Raw genomic sequence first — 11,940 nt, 5'->3', positions numbered from 1 at the left:
TCATCTTTGTTGCAAGCAGCGTGAACAAATGATCAAATTTCATTCTGAAATCATCTGCGAGGCAGATTTGGGTAGTGTCTTTGTATCTCTAAGCAAACTGGGAAATGCAAGCCTCTCGCAACACCGTGACTGAATATTCTCAAGGAAGAAATAGAAATATCCCAGTGTGAATTCCTGGGGGGGGAGCTCGTTTCATGGCATGCGACCTTCAGCGTGAGTTGCAGTGAGGAGCCGTGTCTGGTTCTGCCTGGCAGCCGCTCTATGAGGGCTAAGTATTCCCGCGGTGAATGACAGATGAGGTGGAAGCTGAGGCGGCGCCGGATGCCGGTGCTGCGGTGCGGCCTCCCTGCCGAGCTGCCCACCGAAGCGCCCCGAAACCGCCGGAGGGAGCCGTGGGGCCGGGGCCCGAACTGATGCTCTCCGGGGCAACCTTCCCGCATCCCCGCCCTGAGCGCGGGATGACGGGCGGCGGCGCGGGCAGCGCGCGGCAGGTAGCGCGCGGCAGGTGGCGCCCGCGAGCCGCGCGGGGACAGCGCCGCCTTCCCCCCCCCCCCCCCCCCGCCTCTCCGCCCGCGCGGGCCCGCACGTGGCGCGCGCCCCGGTGAAAAGCCGCGAGCCGCCCCGCGCCCGCCACTGGCGCCGGCAGCGCCCGCTCCGCTCCTCCCGCTGCGGCGGAGCTGGGCCGCCCGCCGCGCGTCCCCGCCTGGCCCGACCCTCCGCGATGGTGCGTTGGCTCGGGACTTGCCGTCCTCCCCGCTCGGCGCGCCTGCATCCCTCAGCCGAGGGGCGTCGGGTACCGTGAGAGGCACCGCTCCCGGGGCCGGGCGGCACACTGCTGCGCTGCTACCGCTGACCTGTTGAAGGAGCCGGGCTTCTGGCGTTTCCTTTGTCTTAGTCTTTTTTTTTTTCTCTTTCCTTCTCGGCGGGGGAAGTTTGCTCCCCAGACTGTGGCCCGGCTTCCTCCACACCCTTTCCTCCTCCTCTTCCTCCTCTTTTCCAGGATCCGCTGCCTGGGGCCAGAAGTGATTTCCCTCGTAGCCGCCAGCCTCGAGCCCAGCCCGGCCCCGCCGGGGCTGGGGCCACCCGGGCGCTCCCGCAGGCGCTGACCGCCGGCTCCGGGCTTGCCCTCGCTCCTACACGCCGCGGCGGTGGGGCGGCCCCGGGAAGGCTGTAGCCCCTTGGCGGCGGGGAGCCCCAGGGCTGCCGGGACGCCACCATGTCCAAGGTGGCGGCAGAAAGTTGTGGCGCGGCGCCGGCCGAGGACTTGTCCAAGGTGTCGGATGAGGAGCTGCTCAAGTGGAGCAAGGAGGAGCTGATCCGCAGCCTCCGCCGCGCCGAGGCCGAGAAGATGAGCGCGATGCTGGACCACAGCAACCTCATCCGCGAGGTGAACCGCCGCCTCCAGCTCCACCTCGGCGAGATCCGCGGCTTGAAGGTAGCGGGGTGGGCAGGGTGGGACCCCTGAAGTTTTCTGCCGTGTCTCCGCGTCCCCCGCCCGTTCTGCCGGGAGCGATCTCATCAGGTGGATGGTTTGGGAGGAGCCGTTCCCGAGAATCGCATGAAGAGTGAACAAGGACAGGAGCGAATAGCGTTTGATCCCGCTTAAAACTCGAGTGGCCGGGTGACAGGTGACCAACTATTCGGCAGGCTGTGGGGCACAGCTGTTGTATGCTCAGCCCCAGTACACTTTGGTTGATGAAAACCGTTAAGTCTTGTCACTGTTGTGTTAGACTGCATTCGTTTCTAGTAACGTTAAATGGTCCTGTTTGAAGTGCACGTGAAAGAATAGTGTGCAGAGCTGTAGACATTCAAAAGGTTTAGTGTAGCTGATGCTGTTTTCTGTCACTATTTGAAGATGACTTACTTATCTGTCAGGCAGACGGGTAGGCTCCTGAGAGAGCTGGTCATTTCCAGGATGCAGTGCAGTGTATGGCAGGTGATGGCAAACCCTTGGGGTCCGTGTCGGGATGATTGGAAACAATTCCTAGTTTATTGTCTGAAAAAGATGTCTGATAACACATCTCTGATCAAACCATTTTCAATTGTATACTTCTGCAGACTACAGTGAGAGGCAGACCAAGTCTGTAATGGCTTATCCCTTCTTAACTCTTTTGTTGGATGAGAAGCACAGTCCCTAATGTTTCCTTCCCAGTTCGAAGGATTGGGAAAATAGTGTGACTACTTGTAGATAATTACCCTGATGTAGCATGTATATGTGTATTGTAGACCTATAAAGTTATCTTAAAGTAGGCATGACTACAAAACCTTTTCTGTCTTGTTGCTTTGAGAAAGGACATTGTTTTTAGGAAATTCCTTCAGTGAGGTGAGGTTGGAGGGAAGGAGGGAAGACAGAGATGCAGTGTGGGCTTTTGAATTGTTATGTGAGAGTACATTAGAAGAGAGTTTTTGACTTGTAGAATGGCTTTAAACAACTAAGATATTGAGAAAGTGTCTTTTGATAAATGTGACATAAAATAAATAGCGTGGGGGGAAGACTGTTCCTGTCTCCCAAGTTTTCCTTGTTCTGCAGAGTATGAGTGTGTGTGTCCCCCTCCCTCTTTTTGACAATATATGGTGTCTGGGGGTAAAAAAAGACCCATCAATGATAGTACTTTAATAAAAATAAAGCCTACATTTTAAATGTAAGTTAAATTACAGCAATAGTATCTTTCTCTGTGCAAAGGTGTTGTGACATCATATGGATTTATGCGTTTTCCAGATAAGTAACAAAACACACCAAGATGTGTGGGAAGGAGTGACAAATTCCTCTCTGTTTTGAACTCCTTAAGTGATGTTTAACTTCCGTCTTTTGTTCAGATGCCTCTGCTGGAACTTTTAAAAGGAATTTGGGAGAACGAGGTTTTGAGCCCTCTGCTGGTGTCTGGACATCCACCTCCTTTGCCCTGTGTGAAATAACTGGTCCATGAGTAACAATAACCAGCTGCACCTGATTTTGGTGGATGGGTGCCTAGTGCTTCTAACTGATGAATTGTGGGCTTCCGCAACTTCTTTTATTCCACCGTGGGGTCAATTTTAAGTATCTCTCACCGGCACAGATTTTTAAGGACAATTAATTTTTTGAGTTTTTTCCTGTGTCTGATATGGGTTGAAATTGGTCAAGTTCAAAGTTATTTTGAGACAAAGATCAAGCACATGCATGCATGCACACAAATCCAGTGGCATTACAAATGCTTCCTTAAGAAACAGTGCTAAAATGGTCTCTCCATAAAGCTAAAATTTTTAACAGTTGTGGCTAATCTCTACTTCTAATATAATACATAAGAAGGAATGAATATTTAGGTGGGAGAAAGATAAATACAGTCACAAGCCAGTTTAGTAAAACTAAGAGGGTAAAATGCTGAAAATGTTTTCTTTGGCGTATTATTCTGCCATAGTAATAGCTTAAACATTTTCGCTTCAGACTGTTCCTCACTTAAAGAAGGATATGGAATCATGTACTTTGTTTTGTTAGGAGTGAAAAATCTATTAAAACAGATTATTTAATTTCTGAGTGGTTGAAGCAATTCTGATTAAGTGATGACTGACAAGGTTCTTTTATGCAAATCTGAAACAAAATCAAAACACAAATATTTTAGACTTCTTAAAAGTTCATTTTTGTATGTGAATATGTTTTAGGGAATGGAGAGTATAGATGTTGATAATGAATTATTTAAGTGAGATTACAATTTCTGATGTGCCTTGCAGTTTCATTGAGCAATAACTCATAGGTGAATATTTCTCAAGGGAGCGAGATCATCATGACAGCACTTATGATCTTTGCCCAGTTTGGAAGCTAAATTATTCTGATACTTAGCATGAAAATTAAGCAAGCGCCTGAAACTTTTATGCTGTATCAGAAGTTCATCTTTGAACCCTTCAAGATTAGCTCCACGTTACAGTCACTTTTTACTGGACAGCAGCTTTGTTAGTTTGGAGCATGATGCTGTTATAATATGCCAGATCTACATGCACAATTATTTATGCCTCACTCTAGTGCTTAGATGATGGGTTTATAGCAGTGCTGTTCACTGACTTGTGTAACACTAATGGTATAATGTTAATTTTTTAGACACTTCTCTGTCATGATTATCTTTCTTTTAAAGGATATCAACCAGAAGCTGCAAGAGGATAACCAAGAACTGAGAGACCTTTGCTGCTTTCTGGATGATGACAGGCAGAAAGGCAAGAAGGTATCCCGTGAATGGCAGAGACTGGGCAGATACAGTGCTAGTGTTATGCACAAAGAGGTTGCCCTATACTTACAGAAGCTGAAAGAATTGGAAGTGCGACAAGAAGAAGTGGTTAAGGAGAACCTGGAGCTGAAAGAATTGTGTGTGTTGCTGGATGAGGAGAAAAGTGGTGGAGCAGGCAGCCGGAGTTCTATTGACAGCCAAATCAGCCTGTGCCAGTTAACAGCGACGAGTACTTACATAAGAGATGTCGGTGATGGGAGTAGTACTTCTAGCACAGGAAGTACAGACAGTCCAGACCATCATAAACATCATCCAAGTACTAGTCCAGAACATCTTCAAAAAACACGGGGTGAAGGAAGCCCTGAGCATCAGAAACACAGGAGTATCAGCCCAGAGCATCTCCAGAAGCCTAGGAGTTCTGGCAGTCCTGATCATCACCTGAAAGGACCGAGTCCAGAACATCACAAAACTATTGTCAAAGCACCTGAACAACAAAAGCACAGCAGCAGCAGCCCAGAAACTCTCCCAAAGCACGTTTTGAGTAGTAGCCCTGAACACTTTCAAAAGCAGAGGCCTGGTAGTAGCCCTGAGCATTCAAAGCACAGCAGTGGCAGCCCAGATCATCTTCAAAAGCACACGCCGAGTGGAAGTACAGAACATCTCCACAAAGTGAGGGGTACGAGTCCGGAACACCTCAAACAACACTATGGAGGGAGCCCAGAGCATCTCAAACATCTCAGTGGAAGCAGCAGAGAAGGTACCCTCAGGAGACAAGTAACAGATGACCTGTCACCTCACCACAGAAGTATTTACAATGGAATGAATGGTGGGTCAATACATTTAGTGAAAACTCGCTTTGAAAACTACTAAGGTAGTTTCAGTGCTATTTCAACTGTTTCTGGAAAAGGAATAATGTTTTATGTGAAATGAAAGGTAACAGGTCTGGTGTTAGTGTTTTTCTTTTAGCAAGCGAATTAATCGGAATATGTCTGTTTGCCCATCCAGCAGGTGTGGGGTGGATTAAAAAAGTAGAGGAAAAGTGCATCTTGAGTGTTGGTGGAAGGGCAGCACTTGGCCTTGACCCTGCTTGGTGGTTGGTAGATGTGAACTGTTTGTCCCTGGGTAGATTTCTGTTTACATCGGAGGGGAATTGTGTTATGTTTCTTGTCCTGCCTATATTTGAGTCAGCAGAGTGGAGGTGCATGTCTCCGGTTTCATTTCCACCTTCCTAACCTACCCTGTCTGTAGCTTTTTAAAGATTTTAAAATTTCCTGTTTATTGATAGAAGGCTTCTTATATTCTTTTCCATAGACTCTGGAAAAGACCCCAGATGAAGAGCTAGGCTAGATATAAATTAATCTGATGGCTCCTAAAGCTTTTCAAAGCCTTGAGTTTGCATGTGTGTAATTGTAACAAAGTAAAAATTAAGGAAGATCTTAAGGATTTTTTTTTTATGTTGCTATTGCTGCCTTTTAGAAAGATACCCAGTAAACATGTCTAGCTTTTAAGAGCTGTGTATCCTCGCTGATTGAAATTGATTACTTTTTTTGTAAGATAGTCACAATTTAAGTATTTAGTTATTTTGAAAGGCAAGCGGTTACAACAAAATTGAAATGAATGAAATACAGCAAATGGAATTATAAAAAACAAAGTTCAAACATCCTACTCTGCTGTAGAAATAACTTTTTATAGACTTAGCAGAATGTCTATAGTCTGCTCCGTTTTGTTTCTTCTGTGGGCTTTGAATGTTTTCATGAAGGAAATTAGAGTCATAGTTGAAAACCCATTTCTCAGACCCTTACACTTAGATTTGAAGTTGAGCTCTGAAAAAAGTGAGGATTTTGCCTTAGTTGTCTTAGAAGGAGTTCATGTGTTTCCATTTTTCCATTTTATAAGCAGCTGTGAGAAGTTGTGTTGATGTCAGTGGAACTGATCACTTGTTGTTGGATCTGCTTGTGCGATGGAGGATGCTGAGTTCTGTGCTGGGTGCTGTCCCCATCATTTATCACACCGGTCCATCTACCTGTCATGATTAGCTTACAGAATGTCTTCAGTTAAGATAACCTATAGGGATACATCCAGATTCCTTTCACTGAAATGCATACGCTTGACAGGGCTGACGAACCTCAAAGTGGTAAGTGTAGAGACTTCTCTTTTTAATGATTTTAAAATTATTAATAAGATGAGTTTATGACAACTGGGTGAAGGTCTGTAATACACATCTAAGTTATAAAAGCTGGTCCCACAACACTTCCATTAAATACTGTATTTCTTTCTCCATTCAGTTCTTTCTGTTTAAAATTGACCTGGCTGTAACTAGCATGAAGTACGGAACCAGACTTCTTAAAGGTGGCTTCTTAGTCGTGCTCATGATGTTCATCAATCCAGTCACTGGTTATGTAGAAAGGTGATCTAAGGTTTTAAGTATATATTTTTTTAAAACTCCTTCACAGGCAAAGATACTTTTTTTTCTGCTCCCAACACGGTGGGCTTTCTAATTTTTCTATTTGTTTGGGGGTTTTTTTGTCCGGGTAGTCTTGTTAAGAACTCAGCCATATTATTAACAGTGCAATGAAAGCAGTTGTTACATTAAAGCTGAGTTGACTGGCATCCTTTCTGCAGAGTATTTAAACTATCTACAATTTGGACTCGAGCCACAGGATGCTGGAGGAGGCTGGTGTTTTCGGAGTCTGTTTATTGACTTTAATCAGAGTTTCGCCTATCCTACACTTTATATAATCATTTTTGCAGAGGATTTCTCTCACCAGTAAGTTGTCAAACCTTTCTTCTCTCATATTTGTATAATTTGATGCAAGCATGAGGTTTAATTTTGACATTTATCTGATCTTGGTCAGTGGTAAAAGTCTTGACAGCTTTACTCTGAGGAAGAGGCCTTAAACTTCATGAAAATACTTGGCCTTCACAGCAAGGCTAAATAATTTTGTGTTTTGATTTTTGTCAGCTACTGTGAAGTTGTGGAGAAGAACAGTTAATATGGAAGTGGTGAAAGTGGTGACCATTATCACTTGTTATTGTTGTGAAAGGAATGTGTAAGTCTTAATTTGCATGTTCTGTGTATACCTGTATACATGAACCTGCCAATCGAGTAGAGATGGGGAACTGTGCATTGAGCTGTAATGAAAATCCTGATCTTCTGCATCTGGTATAAGGAATGGTGAAATTGTGAAAACAGGAGTTAGAAAGTGGCATGGAAACCTGGCCCTAAACTCTGATGAGCAATACAAAATTTTCAATTCTTATCCCAAAATCATGTAAAGTATATTACATGATGTTGGAGGAACCTAGTTTGTTTTAAAATTTGGAGTGTATCTAGCTAGTTGATGTTTGATTCCACATCTGTGTGCTTATTTTGTAGGGCACTTCTAATCTTATTGCAGTACTTGTGGACTGTCATTTGAGCAGCAAGAGTGAAGTTTGTGATCCTCAATGATGAACAGCAGAGACTAACATCTTTTGACTCCTTTGTAAATAAAAGAATAAAAGGATATATTTTAACTATGTAATCAGAACTTACCAGACTCAGTACAGGCCTGTCCCATCTTCCTTGGTCTTGTCTCTGAACCTGGTCTGGGAGGAGAAGGTATTCCTCTGCATGTCAGACCTCATTGGAAGAAGTACTATACTGTGTACTTGAAATTGCTGCTCCTAATTGGAAAGCAAGTTTGCAAACAGCCTAGTTATTCCTGTTGAAATGAGAGCTTCCATATGCTGCTAACAGCTCCTGTTTACCTGGAGTTCTGGTCTTGTCAGCACGTGCGTGCCCACAGGGAAGTGACATCTTCAGTAGCGTACAGTTATCCATACTAGAACTTGGACTGTATGTAAGACGCAGGGAATAGTGTATTTGCAGGTTTCTGACAAGCTCTTAAGCTAAAGTTAAAGCAGTTGCAGTATAATGTTACAATGCCGTCGGAAATATGATCCATAGCTGTAGTCCGCTTTACAGGATATGGTATATGCATTTATTTGGGCTTCATGTGTATTTTAAGCTGTCATGAGGTATGCAGGAAGTTACTTCAGTCTGAAGCTGTCTTTGGTCCACAGGCACAGCTGAAGGAATAAAGGATGAGGTGATTACATTTCCTTTCATAATTCTTCTAATTTGCTATGCTCCAAGGTTTGATCTTGGTATTTTTTCTTGTATGATATGTCAGCTTTCATTTATAAGATTTATAAAGCTTTAAAAAAAAAAAAATTACTTCAGGGTTCTTCTACATATTTTTCTGAAATGGGTATCCTCAGCCTTTGGAGTGACAGAAAATGGGATGAGCGCACTAAATTTGGCTTGATGTTTGTTAACTGAAAACATATGTATTTAATTTTAAAGGCTCTAACCAAATAAAACATGATAACAGTCTTTTGCTGTGATCACAGCTAAACATTCTGGGTAATGAGCACAGAGATATTTGGGATGGAAAGATTGCTGAAATTAGAAAATACCAGCGGTAAAAACATTTTAAAGAGAACGTTTATGCAACCTAGAATAATACATGACAGTAACTCTGACACAAATATGTGGGATATAAGTGCCTCTATATGAATTAATGTGCTTTCAGCATTTGCAATCTAAGTGGTGTTTTTTATTCGAAGAAATTTATTGTAAACTTCCTATTTTAAGAAGTCCTTTGTTTTACTCTGGGCCTTGACTTTAGTGGGGAAGGAAAGTATCAGAAGGCTTTCATATGTGCTTTTTGCTTCCTGCTGAGGTTATTAATGAAGAGAAGTAAAACTGCTGACTAGCACTACACGTACTGCTGGAAGTGTGAGGATTCTTACAGAACAAATGCAACAGCACCTCTCCTTGAGCAAAGGTGTTTGTAGGCTAAATGGAAACTCAGCTTAAATTTTGAACAGTTTGTGCTATAAATGTGCTGCTTGTAAGGAAAATAAAATCAGAAGATACTGCACTGAGTAAAAAGAGGAAACTGCAGTCAGACTTCAGAGAAAAAAACCTTAATATAATGTTACTGAGTTAACTGATACCCTCTCTGTGGAAATAGCTCACATCTTGCTGGCCAAATAGTGAAATGATGTCATGTTTTGATGTAGGTTTGCTTATGTATGTTTCTTAAAGTTGAAATAATTTGCCTGTCATTAATAGCAATGTACAATACTTTGTGTGTGACTTGAGCTTTCCCAATGGCACCCACCACTGGACATCTGCCGTTGGGAGCCTGACACAGCATTACTTACTCTTGAGAGTAACTTCTTGTATAAACAAAGGCTACAGGATCGATAGAATTTTTTGCTTGCCAGTATGAAGTAATCTACTCTTTATTCCAGAAATTTATTATTTTAAGCGTAGAGCTCTGAAACTTTGTCAATCTGAGTCTTTCAGTTGAATTCCATAGGTTTTATGTCAAACTTGTAAATTATTTTTACTTATTAGGCACTGTAAGAGAACTGGGACATGATATGTGAATATGTATGTGACTAGAGCATGCTGCATTTATTACCAAACTCATTTTTTGTGGAGTAATTTCTCAAGTTGATGTTACAATCATGTTGCTATTACAATCTGGCTTGTAATATCAAAACCATGAACCTACTAGAAATTTGTGTTGTAGGGCTTTTGGGAGAATTTTTCGCTTACATATCCTTAACTTCACTGACAAAACCAGTTTTGATTTGAATGTTTTATTATAAGGTGAATTATCCTTCCAGCAAAACTATTGATATGTTCATAGAAAGACTGATGCCTCTCCTTATGGAGAAGCTTGCCTAATTTCAAACAGTCGTATGGATGTTCCAGCACTCTGGTTACTGAAAAGTTTGGTGGATCATCAAAGTGGGAAACAGACTGGTGCTGACCGCAGAGGTTTGCTTCTATCCCTGTCTATTTGGTGCCAGATAGGCAGTGGCACTACATGTGATTCAGCTGAACAACCTGTCTCGTTACAGGACTATGAATATACCACAGCCATGTGCGATACATAGCACTTTCTGTGAAGTCACTACTTTCAAGTTTTATACTTTTTCCTTTTTCCCGTAGATTGCATATCCTGCTACACAGATGACTTTGTAACTCTCCCGTCAGCCCTGTGAATAGTGCCCTTACCTTCCAAGCATTTAACCAGTATGTCGTGGAGGTTAGCAGCTGTGCTAGCTGGCTGATTAATTTGAGATGTGTGGCCATATCTCTTGTTTTGAGTGTCTGTTGGAACTTCACTGACGTTTGACCGCAGACCTCCAGAAGTGAAAGGCTAACAATAAATCACAGTGCTGTTATTGACGGTGTCTTGACAAACACTCCGCAAGCCAGCACTTGTGCGCATCCCCTGACTTTACTAGTGTTGTACCTGGGATGGATCTGACATACTTATTGTATGTTTTTAAAAATAATGTATTTTCTGAGTAGTGAATGGGAGTTTTTTTCAGTGTGTACTGAGGACAATCGAAAAGCTTATTTATTTTTCATGGTGATTGGGTCAAGATGCAAGACGTTTGCCTTTACCTCTGAGAGCTCATCGAGAGTTTGCACGACTGTTAGTGTTGTCTGCCTGAAATATGTGGGCACGTTATGTTATGTTACATTATGTTATTTGTGCCAGAGTGGAGAGTCCTCACATTAAAGCCTTTTCTGAGTCCTTGCTTGGAAAGAGTACCGTTAACCTGAGGACAGGACCTTAAGTAACACAGTCCTTTGCACAGCTTCCTGAGTTACAGGGTTATGATTTTATAACAGTGAAATATGTTTTTAGAAATATTGCAGTGATTAAATTGTCAAATTCTCTGAACTGTAGCAGTTACAGCGCAGAGTTAGAATATTATAAGTCTTGGTAAGTACCGCTTGTTTACGAACTTCAGCCTTGTAGTGTATATTATGTGTGTTAATCAAAGAGTATCCTCTCTTTTCTGTTCTGTCTATTATGTGGGATCTCTTTTTTTTTTTTTTTAATTTTAAATTTTGTTAGGAAGTTAACAATGGAGAGTTGCTGTGGGTTGTGCAGGGATTGGAGCTGAATTGGTTAACAATTAGGGAAGAGCGTAGCAGTCAGTATAGCGTGGGGTTAAATTTTGTACTACCATTCACACATGAAGTGCATAGATATTGACAGGAGTCAAGGACAGTGAGGCATTCCAAATTATAGGGTATTTAATGAGGTATAATAAAGCTTCGTGTACATAAGAAAATGACTAGCAATGAAAATGCATTGGTTTCTGAGCTAGTAAATCAACATCTTAATTAGTAAACTGAAGCACAGCTTATCTTAGATCTTATTGTCATACACACAGATATATAGTTACTGAGAGAGCATTGAGAATTATCTTCAAGTCATGATCTTGTTATAAATCTTGGCTGCATGTGCTTCTTGAATAGTTAAAGGGTGGACTCTGTTAAGGGAATCAGCTAGGATGGAAACACTGAGATTTGAATTTTGCTTAATGCAGAAAGAAGTACATCCTAATATACCACATCCATACTTGTGAAAAGATTAAAACCTGGTATGATTGGTTTTACCACAACCTTATACTTGGATCTGGAGAAGAGTCCGCTGTGTAACCAGTATTCTGTGTAATCAGTATTCTTTTTTGTCTGAAGACAATTGTGGCATTAAGCCGTAGTAAAGAAAAAGGATAGAGCACTGTACCATGGGATTTGGAGAAGTATTTTAATAGGATGCTCAGTTTTAACTAAATTCTTAAGCCACACTGGCAGATTTAGCCAGACCCTCATTGCTGTGAAATGGCACAGAGCCCAATAACGGTTAAAGTCCTGAAAAGT

General features: G+C 42.5%; 1 protein-coding gene across 3 annotated transcripts in view; it reads left to right on the top strand.

Moving 5' to 3' along the window:
• Nucleotides 1-570: 570 nt before the first annotated feature.
• CCDC85A (coiled-coil domain containing 85A) overlaps nucleotides 571-11,940 on the top strand; it is a gene marked incomplete at its 3' end in the record, with an annotated part of 78,435 nt that continues 67,065 nt past the window's right edge. For all 3 annotated transcript variants that reach the window (XM_081998218.1, XM_081998217.1, XM_081998219.1), the window contains exons 1-2: nucleotides 571-1,435; nucleotides 4,104-5,019. In XM_081998218.1, the coding sequence (XP_081854344.1) occupies nucleotides 1,217-1,435; nucleotides 4,104-5,019 (1,135 nt within the window). In that variant the 5' untranslated portion in view covers nucleotides 571-1,216. The remainder of the gene's footprint in view (nucleotides 1,436-4,103; nucleotides 5,020-11,940) is intronic.

This window comes from Phaethon aethereus (genome assembly GCF_964289735.1).
Source record: "Phaethon aethereus genome assembly, chromosome: 3".
Taxonomy (NCBI): Eukaryota; Metazoa; Chordata; class Aves; order Phaethontiformes; family Phaethontidae; genus Phaethon; species Phaethon aethereus.
The sequence above is the reverse complement of the archived record's forward strand: the minus strand, read 5'-3'. Positions and strand labels throughout refer to the sequence as shown.